This window comes from Gavia stellata, chromosome 2, assembly GCF_030936135.1.
Source record: "Gavia stellata isolate bGavSte3 chromosome 2, bGavSte3.hap2, whole genome shotgun sequence".
Lineage (NCBI taxonomy): Eukaryota > Metazoa > Chordata > Aves > Gaviiformes > Gaviidae > Gavia > Gavia stellata.
In genome coordinates this window covers 72,513,988-72,532,018 of record NC_082595.1, presented here as the reverse complement: position 1 = coordinate 72,532,018, position 18,031 = coordinate 72,513,988, and the positions used below count along the sequence as shown (strand labels likewise).

General features: G+C 41.5%; 1 protein-coding gene across 1 annotated transcript; it reads left to right on the top strand.

The window, feature by feature from the left end:
- Window positions 1–1,711: 1,711 nt before the first annotated feature.
- SPACA1 (sperm acrosome associated 1) lies at window positions 1,712–17,680 on the top strand. Its single transcript, XM_059831713.1, has 7 exons — window positions 1,712–1,847; window positions 5,584–5,640; window positions 9,517–9,618; window positions 9,992–10,098; window positions 10,612–10,747; window positions 17,169–17,310; window positions 17,587–17,680. The coding sequence occupies exons 1-7, from the start codon at window positions 1,712–1,714 to the stop codon at window positions 17,678–17,680; spliced, it is 774 nt and encodes a 257-aa protein (XP_059687696.1).
- The last annotated feature ends 351 nt before the right edge of the window (window positions 17,681–18,031 follow it).

The following is an 18,031-nucleotide window of genomic DNA, read 5'->3' as shown; positions in this document are numbered from 1 at the left end:
ATGTGAAGTACAAGGAAGGAATGGCAAGGACATTGCTACTAATAATGTTGAGAAAATGCACAAAATATAACCCAGCCTTTTACTAGGTCCCAGCCTAAAAAGCTGAGTTCCTGCTTATTCTGTAGAGATGGTAAAGATCTATTTCTTCTAGAGAAATACGTAGCCCTGCTGTTCCTGGAAATTATTCATCCTTCCTTCATCGAAAATGTCTCCTGCATCCCATCACAAGCAGCTACAGTGACACAGAATATATGCACATCTGTGTGTATATACAGGTATATATCACATGTGCATACACACAGATAGGAAAGTGTGTTGAAAATGTCTCAATGAAAGAAAAACTAGAATACACACTTGGATTTAACCTATTTGGTCAATCTTTTTCCTTTCCCTAGAGACAGCCGATTTTATTCAATATTGACTTTTTTCCTAGTTCTAGATGACTTTGGGTCCTGAAGATGTAGAAATAGGAGCTATTCTTAAGGATATAATTATTATTTTGACAACATCAACTTTGACAGCTTCATGAACTTTATTGAATAAACGATGGTTCATTACCCATCAAGTAGTATTTTCCCACTTCTCCAGCTTTCTCTGCCTTCAACACCTGAGAGCCTCCCAAGTATTTTATAAAAGTAATAATCTTTATTCTAGCCTTTAGGGAAGTAGCCTGATCAGTTCTAGCAATTTTCTTCCATATTTGCTGTTGCACATGTGAGAGCAGGTGTCCTGGAAAGAAATTATTAAGGAAAGGCTAAGTCAAAGAGATAAGAGACGCGGGTAGTCTCAAATGCAGGGAAAGCTCTGTTCATTTTCAACTCCCACGAAAGCAAATTTCACACAGCCCAGGTCCAGCTCTGCACTCACAAGCAACCCCCTTGGCTGCGTTTCTTTATTCTGGGGAAATCCAATTGCTGATGGAAGTCATGTTCACGGAGGAGAAAGTTCTGGCCCAGACAGCTTGGGACATCTGCAGAGGCTTTCCAAACATCAAAGCAGTGACTACAACATGGTTTCTGTGTAAATTGTGGGAGCATCACTCGCGAACACTGGTGCTGGGTGGTGGGGATGCTCGTTGCAAGCAGGCTCTTACAGTCTCTAGCTGCTGGCCCGGCGTCCCACTCACCATCAGAACTGTTGTCCAACGAGCCCATGGTACACACTTGCCAGCTGCCCGCTCTGAACGCAGCTGCATTTCTTCCATTTGCACGGCCCCCCTTTGCACAGGGCTCTGACATGTGGGGGGTGAAAGGTACTGCGGAAGACCTAGCATAGTATTTTAAGAAACAGGGGCCGGCCACAGAGATTTGAATCTAAATCTGCCTTTTCTGGACTTTGGAGCAGCAAAAGCTTTAGTTGCAAATGCAAATGTGATTATTCAGGACCATCTTTAGCAGGTAACCACAAAGTTTGGGCGCCACAAAGTTTGGCACCCATTTCATTAGAAAGAGGGGCTTGCGCTCCAGCACGCGAATGCAATATTCCCGCCACCAGCGAACGGCAAACGAAGCGGCCGCAAACCGCTCCTACCCCGCTTGTCCGCTTCAACCTACCACCTCGGGGCCCCGGGACCAGCCCGCCCGCGCGGGCACGGCAGCCCGGAGGCGGGAGCTCCGCCGGGGCGGGGCGGGGCCGGGCCGGCAGCTCCGCCGGGCCGGGCCCGTTGTGACGCGCCCGGGGTTGCCGGGCGGCGGGCGCGGAGCGCGGCGGCATGGCGCTGCGGGCGGGCGGCGCGGCGGGGCGCCTGGCTGCGCTCCTGCCTCTGCTCCTGGCCTTGCTGGCGGCGGGCGCCGTGAACGGCAGCAGCGCGGAGGCGGCGGAGCCCCTGGGCGGGCGCGCCGAGCCGGGTGAGGCGGCCCCGGGTGGTGTGGGCGCCCGTGGCGGGCAGGGGCGCCGCTCGTCCCCGCCACCTCCGGCCCGAGCCGCGCCGTCTGGCGCCGCGGCCCTTTCTCGAGAGGTGCGGGCGCTGGCCTCCTCCCAGCCCGGCCGGCTGCCTGCTCGTCTTCCATTACGGCTTCTCCCGCAGATCCGGCGGTCCCCACTCCCGCCGAGGGGAGTTTCCCCCTTCCCGCCCGGCTTCCCCCTCTGGAGGCAGGGGGTGCGCGGCCGGGGTGCAGGGAGACCCGGGTTCCTGTGGAAGAACAGATACGTGCGGGGCTGCCCGCAGTCGTGCGTTCTGAGCAAGGCTTCATCGCCGCCAGGATGTAACGATCTCTCCTGGGTGTCATATGCAGTGGGAAGGTGTCAGAGTGTATTCAGTGCTTTATTAAGCCATGCAGCATCACAGGGGCCCTCCTAAAGGGGGAGGCTGGGGAGACGGGGAAAGCTCCGGATCTGCTCGTCACTCTCGTAGCCGAAAAGTGTGGGCTACGGAGAGTGGGATACATGCAAACCCCTTCCGTCTGTCGTCGAGCAACGAACCGCACAGGTTCACAGCTGATGTGTTGTCAAGTGCAAAGCCAATTGCCCATGGGAAGATTTCCATCCTGGGAAACCCGTGTCCCCTTAGCTGCCCCTCGTGGTGTCTGTCACTTTGGGGATGGAGCAGCGCTGCTCCCCCTCCTCTCTGCACCTTGACCTTCGGGACCCCCTCAGTATTAAAGCCACAATACTTGGCAAGAATGAGACGCCCAGCTCGGGAGTGAGCGAGTTCCCCTACGGTTCACAGCCGTGACTTTGCGTGCTCTCTGTTGACTTTTTAAGTAGGACTTCTGTGGGCTTTTTAGGTCTTTGTCAAAATATTCTGCATGTATGCTGTGATGTGGCTTGTAATTAAAATGGTGTATAATGGCAAAGATTTCTGTTCTACATAGGTTTTACAAGGCTTCCAAATGCAGAGAGGAATACAGACTGCCTTTGCTGCGCTGGTACTAATTGCAGCCCCCTGACAGGAATGTAAATGCAGTTCCTTAGCACATTCTTATCTCAGCATGTGTGGGATTTACATATATAACTCCTATTAATGCTAATGGAAGCTATATACATAATTCTTTTTGCATAGGGCTGACACTATATTTTTATCTGAACCTGATGCAACTGGAACCAGCCATCTTACATAAGTCGAAAGATCTGTAGTTTCTTGCCGGAAGCTTTCTTAACATTTTGGTTCATTTAAAATGTATGGAGCAAATGCAAGTAAAAGAAGGAATACAAAACTTTGTATTGTGATACGGGCATGGAAGGTTCATAACATTCCTATAAAAAGTGTTGTGTTATCCAGAGGATTATTGATGAATCTCATCCTGTTTCTCTTAAAGCTTCTTTTTGCCGCTTTTTTAAAAAAAATCATTAAATCAGAAATCAGGATTGGTGATTCCTGATTAACTGTTAATTTAGAACCGATCAGCTTTTAATATGTAGATGTGTTTAAAGGTTTATTTGGAGTATTACTACTTAGAAAATACAGTATCTTTTTTATTTAGAGCTATAGTCAGTTCATCATTGTGAATGGAGCTGTGTTGCATGTTGTGGTGCTGCTGAAGCCAGAAGCATCCTGAAAGGGTACCATGGTTGATATCTTCACCTGTAATTAGGAGAAGTTTGCTTTCACTGGTTAGCAAAGTCTCTCAACCTTCTATTAGTAATATCTGAAGTTTTGTGTCTCTTCATGTTTCTAAAGCTTTTTCTTCTTCTTTTTTTAAAAAATTTGTGTCTGGATGGGAAATGGCAGCTTCTCTTTCAGATATGATGACACCCTGCTGTGGCTACATTCAGCTTGTCACCTCAAAATTGAGTTACAGTAATGCCTGCTTTCAGGGTAGAGGTTTGGGGCTCACCGTAAACTGATATGAATCGTCAGAAATCTACTGAGTTGAGAATTTACATGATCTGAACATGTCCTAGCCCTCCCTCCCATTCATTTTTGCATATTTACATTTATTCTGCGCAAGGAAACAAGCACAACTCACATCGTATCAAGTTGAAAACAGGTATTTTTAAACAGGACTGTATTTAGACTGTAGACAGGATCCTTAAGTTCTTGTCGTCCTCTCTGCTGTGTTGTGGTAGTTGTCATTAGACAAGACTGCTGAATGACTGCCCCATTAATTTAAAAGAAACTAAGGGAAACACGATAGGATGTCCGTGGTGGGGACTGTCTTCTAAAGAAGTTGTTATTTTTTAGAGGCTCATTAGAGACAGAGTTTGAGGATACACTAGCTGTTTTAAAGGTTGTCTCTGTTTTCACAGGATTTTAGTCTTACCGTTTCTTTCCTTATGTTTTGGCTAAGGTTGGATTTTTTTATCATTCAACTGGATAGCTAAGTTATTGTTTAAGGATTGTTGTGCATACACTACAAGACTGTTCTGACGAGCACAGTTTATATGCTGAAGTAAATGTCAAAACCGTAGAGACAGTTAGAGATAACGGAAGAATAAGATTTTGATGGCTCATTTGTAATGTTGGGAAAAAGAGTTCAGTATCAGTGTATCATTTTGGAGAACGCACCGTGCTGCTGTAGTGTAAATCCTTTACAATGAAGGAATAAAGGTTTTATATTTGTATATCACTGACTGCAAGAGAAATGGATCCGTTCCTTTCAACCTGAGAAATTTAAAGTTTTGGATAGTGTGTGAAAAATGTAAATGTTACTCAGAGATTTAGTAGCAAGAAGTGATATATAAACTCGCATTGCTGCACAGAAATAACATTTTGTAAACATAAATCTTGAATATAAAAAACTGAGAGACAGTGAAAGCAAACTTTACATTGGTAAGTATTTGTTATCAGAAAAAAATAATCTGAGTGGGTGGGACTGGCAGTGTAGACTTGTAAAAACAGTCATAGTGACTTTCTCTTTGCATTTGGAAGAATTGAAAAGACCTATTGCTTATTTAATAAATAATTTCCAAAGGAGCTTCACTAAGTTAGTTTCTCTATCAAACAGTTACTGTATCTCAGTATCCTTATAAACAAACATTCAAATTGCATGCTCTTAGGAATAAAATACATAATCCAGACTCGAATCCCAGATGGAGATGAGAACCTTTTGTACATTCTGTGAAACCCGTTCTGTAACCTCAAAGTACCATTAAAAAATGGAAGGAACCCAATCACAGTGATTAAAACCCCAGTGCCTAATTAAAATACTGTACCTGGTTGACTCATCTTTGTGCTGGCTGTCTAAACGTGACCTTGAAGTGTGATGGGGAAAAAATCATGTGGGAAGGCGTACGTTAGCCAGAAAGAACAAGGAAATGAGTTAAATGAATATTGTTTAATGAAAATTTTTCTTAACTCTTTTCAGGGAAGACCTATAATTTGCATAGAACCTAGACACTGCACTTCCCAGAGCATTCAGTAGGCTAATTTAACACCATAGGCTGGTTTATAAGAAAAATACATTTTTTCCTTTTAAAGAATCATCTTAAGGTTTAAATATGAGTGCTATTCACACTGGATTTTATGACAAAATTTTCATAAATGTCTTGTTTTTCTGGTCTAGTTAGTGAAAGCAAAAATGTTGGCAAATTTCACATTTCAACTAAAAAGTAGTAAAGATTTCAAGGAGTGAGTTTCCTGTTAATTGAGCATTTCCACCCCTGTCATTGTATTAGAGATGTAACTTTAGACTTTGTGTTCAGGTCTGAATGCCACTGTGTCCACGGAAGTAGAATTTGGAGTATGCACAGTTACGTGTGGTAAGTAGCAAAGCAAATGAATAAAACATATTGTCATTTGTTTTTGAAAAAATAAAAAAGTGCTAACTGTAGCAATTTTGCAGTTGTAATTTGCTTGCCCTCCTTCACCTCTCATTGATTTCAATTGCCAATAACTATAATTAACAAAAACAATCAGGCTGATTGTCATTAGGAGTTTAGGTCAGATCTGTTGTTTTATTAATTTCACAGCCTGCAAGCTCCTATTTTAAACCAGTTCCCTACGTTTATTGGCACATGAGCTGCCTTCCCCAAAGTAACAATTTTCGCTATTTGTGAACATCTGTGAGATGTTCAGAAGATGAAAGATCTTCTGATGCTTCTCACAGATGTCTTCCCACATACAATATTGCCAAAAAATTGCTTGCCTGCAGTAGCCTGTTCTGTATTCCACATTTATACAATTTATAAATTGTGCAATGGAGAGGAGAGGTATCATTCTGGAGTAGGAAGGGAGAGAGGAAAAATGAGATGAGCCTTAAGAAGACATCTCTGTTTGGGGTGATGATAGAAACTGCCGTGAGGTGGTAATTATATTGCTTAGGAAGCAGTCTTGAATCAGAAATGCTATTAATTTTTTTCTGAACAAATTCGGCTTCTCATAAGACCACAGAAAAAAGGAAGAGAGGCGAGTTTTAGCCCCCATCAATCTGATGTTTTCTAGAGTATGTCTTTTTATTTTTTCCGGTCACTTTTTCATATTTCCAATGATAGAACGTCCTCCATTCTCTCCTGTTTCACATATTAGGACATTATGGGTTTAGGAGATTCTTTTTGCTTTTACATACTTTAATATTTCTCTTTCTTCACGTCATAATTTCAAATCTGCTTATATGTTCCGTATACCAATGCCATATATATATATCCCCTTAATAACCTCACTTGCTCTGATGCATGCATCTTGTGGATACCAAGAAACTGCTCCTTATGTCCCATCCCTCTAGCAGATGTCTCAAATGTTCCTTATTTCCAGGGATTTTCACTAAATTTTGTCTCAGTTTTATCTGTGGTCCCTCAGAGTTAATGTTGTGTGTTGACCTTGGCTGGACACTAGGTGCCCACCAAGCCACTCTATCACTCCCCTCCTCAGGGGGACAGGGGGAGAAAATAAGATGAAAAAGTCATGGCAGTTTAATAAAGGCAGTTTAATAAAGAAAAGCAACGGCTGAGCACGGAAGCAAAGGAAACACAAACAAAATTATTCTCTATTTCCCATCAGCAGATGATGTTCAGCCCCTTTCTGGGAAGTAGGGCCTCAGTCCACATAGTGATTGCTTCAGAAGAAAAACGCCTTAATAAAAATCCCGCCCCCCCCCCGCCTTTCTCTTAGCTTTTATTGCTGAGCAAGACATGATATGGTATGGAATATCCCTTTGGTCAGGTTGGGTCAGCTGTGTCCCCTTCCAGCCTCTTGCCCACCCCCAGCCTACTGGTCTTTGGGGGGGATGTGAAGAGACAGCCTTGGTGCTGTGGGAGCACTGCTTAGCAATAGCCGAAACATCAGTGTGTTATCAACACCTTTCCAGCTACAAATACAATGCACAGACCCAATGCAAAATGTTTAACCCCTTTAATTCTGAAGATTATATAATCTTACTGAAGAATCAGGAAAGGGAAGCTCTAACAAAAAAAGAAAAAGGCATCATCTCATGTCTGGAGTTCAGATCACGTTTGTAGCTTCATTCTAGTCTGGGCTGTTCAATGCATGGCATGCTTGTCTGTTGTAAGGCTGAAAGGTAGCTTCTTGGTTCTTCCAGTAAAGCTGTAAGCTCTTTGTCTCCTTCATAGTCTTTCCTATTCCCTAGATTCATCTATCTTTGTATTTCTTGCTTTCTCAACTGACTCCATTTTCTTAATTTTTCCCCTGTAATGTTGTGACTCAGATCCATTGCTCCTCTAGTCATAGTCCAGGTTTACAGAGGCATTAAAGCATAATTACAGCATATGTTAATGATGTCTTGTCATACCTGCCTCAATTTTGCCTTAGTCTCTTTGTGGTCTAATTGTTTTGGCCACTCTTACCTCTAGATTTCTCTCATAACTGCTGTTTTCCTATTGCAAAGTATTCAGTTCTTTGTGGGTCATCCCTCTTCACCACCCCTCCCCCAGTGTATTAATTTACATTTCTCTAGGGTGAATTCCATTTAGGTAATTTATTTTACTTCACTGTGCCAGTTTTCTGTTAGTTTAACTTGTATGACTTGTTGAAGTTAAGACTTCATTTGTTAGAGCATCTCAATAGATTAATTTCATCAGCATTGGTAGCTACTAAGAAGTGGGGAAAGGGAACATGGGAACGAAAGAAAAAGCTGTCCAAAAGGAAGAGGCAGAGGAGTACCTAAAGAACTTGCAGATCTAATTAAAAGAGCTTTTTTCATCAACCCTTTGAGTGTGATATACTTCCCGAATTTTAATATTCCCGTAAGGTAAGACATGGTGAGATTTTCCCTGATGAATGTGACTGCAGTTGACCTAGCACCCGTATTTTATCAAGCCAGCCTTTTGCGTTTTCATAGGTTTCCTGTCTTTTTCGTTAGCTAAAAAAACTACATGGCACTGAAGAAAGAGGAATGCCTTTAATAAAAGTGTTAGTTCACTGCCATTTACACCTCTGTTTCTGCATCCATGAGATGAGACATTCTCTGGAGCAGAGAACTATCCTTGTTTTGTGTCATTTTCAGTAAGTGGTGTTGTCTCCCTCTGTCATTTGAAGTACTGTTTCACGATTTACATGACATCTCTGAAACATTCTGAAATCCATTGGTTTATATAATACACATTTAAGGAAGGCGGATGCATCATAAATGCAATATTCAAACCAATTTCCCATTTATTGTTATACGGCAAGGCGGGTTTAACTCTCTTCTTTCCATGCCCATTAGTAAACAAAATGCTTCTGGAAAAATGGCAAAACCTTCACTGTTTACTGGGCTTAAACATATTATTCCTGCCTCCCCCACAAGCTATGTCATTCCAATAAACTGTGTACACACTGTTTGGCAAAAACAATCATAGCACTTGTTTTGAATTTGTTCGTAATTGTTAAAATGAGGATGTTTCCATTGAAATCCTGATAGTGAGAGTGAACCTTTTTTTTGCTTCCTTGAACATTGTGTGGGAATTTTCCTTAACTGTACACATTTGTGATCGGTTATCTCCTTCTCTTTGTCTCCAGTAGGGCCCTCCATGTTGCAGGTGGAGTCCTGGTGGTCAACACTTGATTTCACCTGTTTCTCATGAGAAGCCCTATGCTACTGACCACCAGCCTCCATGCTCTGCAAGGCTTCATTTTGGAGGCTGTTGGTGGTATTCCTGTATCACTTATTGTTGGTCACTGTTAGGTAACTTCAGACTCCCCAGTCCCAGTGCCAGGAGGTTTTTAGTGCCTTCCAGTTCTGTTGGCCTTGGTGGGAATTGAAGATAGTCACAAGACTGGAGGCAGACTGGGTTGGCAGTCTGTACAGGATTCTCTGTGCCATCTGATTTGAGCATTTAAAGGCCAGGAGCCTGAATGCTTTGATATTTAAAGTGAATTAACTGTTTTGCGGAACATACATTAGTTTCATTTCAAATTCTTTTTCTGTAAGAAAAGTTTTGAATTAATTTTGAATTCTTTTTCTGACACATGATGATTCTAAGAATCTGGCTCCCTGTGGTGCAGAGTCTGACAGAAGTAGATGTTGTCTTGAAATCTTAGCTACCAACATGGGATAGCTTTAGCAGGCACTCTGAGAAGATCTGTTTTGCCTGGTATTCGGTAGATACATCATATCCAGGATAAAGAAAGAGAAAGCAAAAACAGAGTTTGAAGGAAATGAAGACATGCAGAGTAAAAGTTTTTTCTTTTTTCACCCAAAGGGATTGGCATTCGAGAAGTTCTGTTAACCAGTGGATGCCCTGGGACTGAAGCAAAATGTATTGTCCGTGTGGAGGAATGCCGGGGGCCAGTAGACTGTGGATGTAAGTGGAACACTGTGATACAGTATTCTAGAGCAAATAAGTTGATTTGAAGGAAACATCCTTATTCTATGTTAGTGGGAAGTGGAATGAAGTGATTGCATTCCACCCTCCAATTACCCTTTAAACAATCCAGTAATGTTTCAGATCTCATTTCTTTACTGATGCGCTTGATTTCAAGTCCCTGTAAAATACCATTTCTTTGCTGTGTGCTTCGTTCCAGACATTAGACCAAGCAAAAAGTATATGAAGTAGTTTTAAGGGAAAGCATAATTTCCAAGAAACGGTCTGTGGTTTGAAGAATTATGAACTTTATGATATATACAGAGATGTTTCATATAGTTGATGATGTACCTATTAAAAATTCTTCCTATAGGGGGAATACCCATTTCTGAGGGCCTTGCCTGCGTGAAGATGCCTTGTATTTATATACCTCCTGAAAATCGATTTAAATACGTTTGGAAGATGTTAATTCCAAACAAGGTGAGTAACTGAACCCCACTTTGTGCAAAGAAGTTGCATACTGCATGTATTTATCACATGCTCTATCTGAATTGTACAGACTTCTGGACAGATTATTTCCTTTGCTGTCGTAATGCAAATAAGCCGTGATTTCTCACTGGCGAGTTGGTAATACAAGGACTCACATGGCTTTGCTCCTTTATGCAACTTTAATTTCCTGTTTATGTGAGGGAAACAAAAATTTTAGAGAGTAATGTTTACCATTACTTCAGAAAAATGGGGCATAGTGGCTGTTGAGTGCATATGTATCAGCAAGTCACAACCACGTTGCCCTTCCCAGTTGTTCAAGTAGGAGGTGCTGAAGAGATGGGAGGAATTTTCCCAGGGGCCAAGAAGTCCTGACAGGTTGAAAGCTGTTGGAGTAGGCTAAGCACTTTTCTGTATGTCTGACACAATGCAACTCGTCTTTGCAGACCTATTTGAAAAAATACAAACGCTTTTTTTTTTTTCCCCTTTTCTTTTATATATGGCTAGACAGCACACATTCTTCCCAATGATTCAGCTGTTATGGAAGTTTGCAGAGATACCCATTCGGTTACTTTCCAGTGTGAAACTCAAGAAAATGGAAATATAATTGCCTCTGTAAAATACACAGTCTACGCAACAACTGGTGAGCTCACAGAGATGCTTACAGTCTTCTAGTGATATGGCCTTCTGTTTTTTATGTAGCACTCAATCTTCCTAAGATCGCATGTCACCAGTAGTATATAGGCAGGAGCTTTTGTGCTGTGGTAATGATGGTCATGAAATGCAGGCCAAGAAAGGAGACATATAAAAGGAAATGACAGAATGGGAATGAAGAGGTTCCTTGTGGTAGGAATGAGTATTTTCATTGCCCTTTGTAAAAATTCAAGCTAAAATAAGGAAGTTTTCCTATTACCTCCTTATTTTTTACTGTACCCAGGTTGGTTAACGTAGACTTCTTTTTGCCTCACAAAGCCACGTAGCACCATCAGCATGGGTTCTGCAGTTAAATCTCCTTTCCACTTCAATACTGAAGCAGGAAAACAACCTTTTGGGGTTTTTTCTTTTAGCAGCCATCTGGAATTTGCTTATACACAATGGATTTAGCAAAGTTTAACATTGAAAAGAATACATCATAAAACAGGTTGCCCAGTACTATCTTTCTCACGTCCTCTGCTAATGGGTTTTTTGCTGACTTCATCAGGAAAGGTAGCAATGTGTTGATTTTCTCAAACCATGAGAACAGCAGTGCAGAAACTCCATCTTTCCTAATCACAGAAAGGGTTAAAGTGCCTTGCTCATCAAAATTTAAAGTTCTTCCTGAAATAATGTAGATTCAAGTCTTATGCAAAATTATGGCAGACTAGAAAGAAAGAAATCCTTGGATTTCTCCTTGGAGGAGATAACTCCTCCCATATTTTTCCCCTCCATGTTGTTCACCTAGGTAAAACTGGTCTGGGAATCCTGCTTTTTTCCCTCTCTCTTCAGGAGGATAGGTTATTTCCTCTATCTCTATTGAGGTCCTTTCTGCCATTGTACAGTAACATGGAATTTGTTTATTCCTTTTCTAAATCCATCTGGTAGTCACAAAACACCCAAAGCTTTTTTTTTCCTTCTCCCACTATTCAGTCTCTACATTCGTTTTTGTACAGAGGAAGCTTCCTTTTTGAGACCTGAATTAGCAGAGCACATAATCTATTTTAGGCTTAAGGATGCAAATGGTCCCATTGACTTGAGTCGGTGAGTCATCAATAGGAGGACTCACACACTTGTGTTTAAGCTGTGACTGAGTAGTCTTGGTGAAAAGTGGTCAGATGAAACCCGCCCAACAGACATACCCACTGAGAACTTCTTAGAAGGATTGAGATTTATTGGTTCAGAAAATATTTATGGCTATACAGAAATCTGGGGAAGACAAGCTGTAAGGTTTATTAAGTAGCTTAAAAGGAATGGGTTGTTCTGCCTAGCGCCAGATCAGCATCCTTTGGCTTTGTACAGAGATGTTTCTGGGCTTTTCTTCCCCAGGATTGCCATTGTTTGGACTTTATAAATTATTAACTCTTAATTAGGTACATGGAAGAAGTTACCAGCTGAAGTTTTCGTTGAGAATGTACCAGGACTTTCATCATATAGATCTAGTTTTGCTCTCTGTGGATAGTCAGAAGTCTTGCGACATCAGAAGATGCCATTTACTTTTCCAACAGGATCAGGAGGAAATGAGAAAGATCCTTCTGACAGCATCAGTGGACGCGGCAAGAGTCCTTGTGTTTGGATGTAGATTTTCTTAGCTGCTGCCTTGTGTTTTGCAGAGCTGCTCTGTTCTCTGGGAGCATGTCACAGAATCACAGAACCACAGAATGATAGGGGTTGGAAGGGACCTCTGGAGATCATCTAGTCCAACCCCCCCACCAGAGCAGGTTCACCTAGAGCAGGTTGCAGAGGAATGTGTCCAGGAGAGTTTTGAGTATCTCCAGAGAAGGAGACTCCACAACCTCTCTTAATTTTAAAGCTATGCATGGAAAACTTCCATGTGTCTGTTGCCAGTGATCACTGAGCTTCTCAGTGACCTTTTGATGAACAGTCCTAATGACCTTTTTGCATAAGTGAGTGGTCTTTAGTAATTTGGCGCTTCCTTTTGTTTTCAGAACCGTTCAGACCAATGGGTTCTCTTTGTCTTTTATAGCAAGAGAAACATAACACAGAAAAAAGAAGTATTTTATCTTCATTAAAAATTATTGGGATCTCTGCAAGGAAAATCCCATCTTATAATAACTGACATTTCTTTATGTCCTTCTTACTAAATCACTACCCTGAAATACACTGAAGGGTGCTGTTTCACACTCCTGCCCATTTTGTTGTTCGGTGTTTTGTGAAGACTTTGGAGGGGAAGGCGGTTTATTCATATTTACTAATAATAGTCCTGTGAGGAGGGAGGACTTTGCAAGGGAGGAATGCGAGAGCAGAGTATAATCCTCATTAGGATGCTATGTGAAGGGTGTCAGCCTACTGAGATCCCAGCTGTGCCCCAAGCTCCACGCTTCTCATGAGCGAGAGAGCGAGTTGGGGGGTGTGTGTCTAGTGGCACTTCTGTGGAGAAGATGGAGGCAATAGCATTTCTGTGTCTCAGAGGCCGTTCTAGCCCCCATCTCTCTTCAGTTCATTTCCTGCTGATGACTTCAGCGCCAGAGCTTCCTTGAGAGAGAAAAGTCAAATCTCTGTAACCAGCTACTGTACAGATGGGTAATCAGCATGGCCATGATGTCCTTGCATTTTCACAGAAATGAAATGGGGAATCCCAGTACCCAAGATTAACAGTGTGGATCTCTTCTGTGTGTATGTAATCCTGCTCTCCCATTAGCATATATCCATGCATTTTTAATACATAGAAAAAGGCTTATAGATAATCTGGAAGGAAAACAAAAAAGCTATGCATCACCATTATATTACAGAAAAAAAGCCCCCAAACTCCCAGCCTGCAGAGGCAGAATCTCACTCCCCTCTGCCAAACTGATACATACTTTCTGGATCTGAAAAGCGGTGGAAAGAACTCCTGTTGGCTGCTGGACTGTATAAACAATTGGTCAGGTGTCTGCTTGTAGATGGAGCACTGCTGTACAGTCAAATTCATGGTCTAGGAGGAACTCCAGCTCAATGAAAAACCCAGGGGAAGAGGAGGATGAAGAGGAACAGTGCTGCTGGCAGAAGCAGTGGGTTTCCTTTGGACAGAAATGGTGCTGAAAATGCAGGTGTTCCACTTTCTTGATGTATATGATTTACATGATTATGAATCTGTTTCTTATTGAAGAAATGACTGAATAGAATGCAGAGATAGAATTTGTATTGCTGATATTTTCTGAAGGGAAATGCTAGCAGTGGCAACAGATGCTTCTGAATGTATTTGGATTTAAGCAAATTAAAGGGGAGAGGGTTCCATGAAGGCAGAGGACAGTCCAGAGATGCACCGCACTGCATAGAAATCAAAGCAGCTTTGTTAAACTCTGGTATGTATACAAATATGCAAATATAGTTGCTGGGCCACATCACAGCAGAGAATGTGCTCTCTGTTTTAGAGCTATCTTGCTCTGGTGCATGGTGTGAGAGAGGTATGTGATGTATCTCTCTGGGCCCAAATAAGAAAGCAGTAAATTTCTAAGGTCCTTGATCCAGGTCCTGCAGGGTGGCTCAGCCTAAGTATATTGTTCTGATGGCAGAAAGAACATAAAAAAGCTGTCAAGCTTCTTAGCAGCTGGTAATGGCCACATAGATGACACTTTTGTTTCCTTTAATCCAGCCTGTTGTCCCCCCATTGGCATAGCAGATAGGATCTGGGGTGGAGGGAGTGTATGGTGCTTGGACCATTTGAGGCTTCCATGCACTATGACCAGTACCGCTCTGGGGTTTCTTCCACAGGGCTGGCCTCAAATCAGCTAGCAGTGGTGGAAGGTAAGAATTAAATCTGAGCATTCCTTCTTTTCCTTCCTTCCTGCATTGTTCTGACTTGCACAAATAAATGAATCTTCACAGTTTAGATCCAACAGTGCCTACAATCTAACTGCAGTATCCCACCCTTGCATTTCATTTAAGTGCATTCCTTTTGTAGTAAATATGTGTATAAATAATGGACAGGTAAAGTGAGAATGCCCAGCTTTTGATAGGGTTGGAGGCAATCTGCTTGAAACTGTCAGGTATGTTATGAATCTCTTTTTTGTTGTAGAACCCTAGAAAATTTCTAGTGGAGTGCACACAATTTTAGGAATTTTTTTACAATGTAATTGTGGAATATATATGATAGTGTTTTTTTCCATCGCTCTCTATAGTGAAGTAGTCCACAGACCCACAGTGGGCTGTAGACTTTAAGTTGAAAATCATTGAACTAGACTTTGCATGTTTCAAAAAAATAATTGATCTTCCTCCTTTTACTAAGGTAAGTAGATTTTTTTTAAAAGTTGGTGTAAATACATCTTTGTAACCTCAACTGTAAGCTGTAGATGGTTTTAAGGCGTATTCTGGCTGTGGCAAAATTCTCACTGACTAATTGGGAGTGTTGCCTGGACTTCAGGAGTGCAGTCAGGGGTTTAAAAGTGCACCTGATGTGAATCAGTCTTTGCTCATTGTAAACCAGCTTATTGGGAAGCTGCTTTTCTGTCTGCTTCCTGCTTGCATTTTAAACACGTGTGTTTACTTGGAAGGCATGCCCTCTGTATTATCAGGTTGTCTCTTGGGCATTTCTGGTTCTTGACAGTTGGAAGAATTTCTTGCCTAGGAAGAAAACTTGAGTAGATTAGCAGTGGATAACATAAAACTTGCTTTTCTCTTCAGCAGGCTCCTGTTACAGCCTGTAAACAGAAGTATTCTTACAGCTCTAAATTCACATCTTGCCAAGGGGAAAATGTATTACATTAATGAAATAGCAAAATCAAAGATAATTTTCATTAACCTCCCTGCCCCACAACTGCATGTAATTCTAAAAAGACACAGTCCAGTCAGTGAAGTGAATTAGTCCAAAAGAAGTTAGCTCTACACTATATGAAAACCCCAATATTCAGGCTTGGTATGTATGATATTCTCAGCCAGTTCACCATTCTTACCTGTTCTGTATCTTGCAGAAAGATTGGGAGAATCCTATACATCAGCTGTGGTTTAAGAATATCAAAATGAAAATTCTGCGATGCAGGAGAATGAAACTCAAATGATGTGATGGAAGAGTTGCTTAGATACTACAGTGATGACAGTGGCACAGCACCTTATATAGAAGTAGAAATGAAATAGAAATAGAAATAGAATAGAAATGGTTTTTCTGCAGTCATTCTGCTACACAGAATTCCTACCAGTGTGAACATGAATTTTGCATTGCAGTCAGCAACGAGATAACACCTTATAGTTTTAGAAACTATATGAGGGAAAATGAAAGAGAAATTAGGGTTGGCTTGTGTAAAATTGTCAAAGCTGGAGGGATCTGGGAAGATGCCTAATGGTTCATTGATTTGGTTGAATGTGGCTGAACAAATAAGGTCAATTAAATTTCAGAACAAGGTGACTGGGTTTGGTTTCCAGACGTTTCTTTATCCAGTGTCAAAAAATGGATGGGGGAAGTTGGTTTACCATCTTCACCATTTTCCGCTCTTCCTGGGTTGTTTGTTAGAATCATCTCCTAACTGGTATGTCTGGTCTTAGAGAAACAGCCTAAGTAATGGCAGGGCCCTCAGTTTCCTTAGGTGTACATTCCATGGTTGAACAGGCTGCAGCATTACAAAGTATGTTACCTGATATCCTTGCTACGTTTTTCACTTCTCAGCTTCATGCAGCTGCTCCTTGCTATGCATTTCTGGGCCACGCAGAACAGCTCCTTTCCATGCTCAGTGATTATTTGCTTTAAATAAAGGCTTTGCAGACCTAGATAGAGACAGGGAACTGAAAAGCAGCACTTAAGTCCTTGAATCTGGTCTTTTGTTAGCATACTCTCTTTTGGCTTCATTATTATCAGCATTATTGCAGCAATTACCATTGTTAGAATTCTTCTGTAGCACCATGGTACCTTGGTGCCTCAGCCCTGGGTGATGGACCACCTGGTACCAGGCACAGAACAAAGAAGTCAGCCTGCCTCCAGTGGCAGACAGCCTGTGGTAATTCTTCTGTCTTTATCGTTCACGTATCTTACGTGGACATGTCTTGAAATCTTACATTAAAGCATTTCTTAAAGCAAAAATACTGTTATGTTAGTCATTCTTAACATGTACCAAATAGATACTTTTCCCACTTCAATTTTTTCCTTGTCTTCAGGAATTGCACTGCTTTGTGTTTCATGGCTGTTAAGTGACATATATCCCACTCCACATGCCTTGATCTCCATTTCTTTGCATCTTCCTTGGTTAGATATGCCTTTGCAAACAAGGTATAAAATGCTACTATTCTAAATTTTGCTGATACAGTAAAGGCCTGAAGGTTGAGAAAGATGTCAGAGAGTAAATAATCAAGCCCTGCTCCTTTTCACTCCTGTCCATCAGATTAAATTCCTGATTCATTTGAAAATTTGAACATAATAATGACCATGTATTTCTTTTCTTCAGAAATGCGAACAAAAAAATCAAGAATAGAAACAGGGCAATCAAGGAGAACAACAACAGATGCCATTCTGGTCTTTTGCCTGGTAACTGGAATCATTGTGACTGTCGGTATGATCTTTGCCATGATCTTTATGATTCTTCGCTGGTAGGTGGACAGCATACGATGTGATTTATGTTTTAGTTGATCAAAGTACGGTATTACTGATGACAAACATGACCTGGGCTGAACTATTTAAGTTTCTCTGTAGTTTAATATTTGTGTTGCCAGTAGCGAAAACAGGAACAAGCTTCTGGAGATTGGAAAGAAGTACTGTGCATAGTTACAGTTACAGTGATTGTGGATGGGAGGGGAATAATTCAGGGCAATTTATGTAAACCTACTTAAAGGTATGTTTTTGTTTAATTATTTTTTCTGTTTCAGGGCTGTTGTAAAATCTATTTGGGAATCAAAATCTGGGCAAGACAGCCAAGACAAGAAGCTGGCCAACAAAAGATCACTGTGTAACATGGAATAAATAGCTCCCCTCTCAGGGGGGTCCGCATTGGCCTTTTGAAGAATGGGAGTCTGCACCCGCAGCTACAGTGTTCTCACCATCTGCATTAGCCATAATATAAGAAGTGGCAGAGCTCTCACTCACAGAGGATGAAGTACATAAGTCCTTCCAGGACTTGCATAATGAACAGAAATAGAAAAAAAAAAAAGGATTACATAGAAATATGATATAAAGAAGATTAAAACATGTTTGAAATACTGGTTTTAAGAAGTACTTTTTACAGTTCATTCACTGTCTTGGATTACTGAACTTTAAGTGAAATGGGTAAAAATACTTCTATTTTAAGGTGGACATCATTCCCCAAGTAGTTTA

Bases quoted from the DNA above. Each gene is read 5' to 3' on its own strand.
- SPACA1 (XM_059831713.1), top strand. From the start codon at position 1,712: ATGGCGCTGCGGGCGGGCGGCGCGGCGGGGCGCCTGGCTGCGCTCCTG. The intron at 5,641-9,516 runs GTAAGTAGCAAA...TTTCACCCAAAG, and splicing joins AGTATGCACAGTTACGTGTG to GGATTGGCATTCGAGAAGTT. The intron at 10,099-10,611 runs GTGAGTAACTGA...ATATATGGCTAG, and splicing joins AGATGTTAATTCCAAACAAG to ACAGCACACATTCTTCCCAA.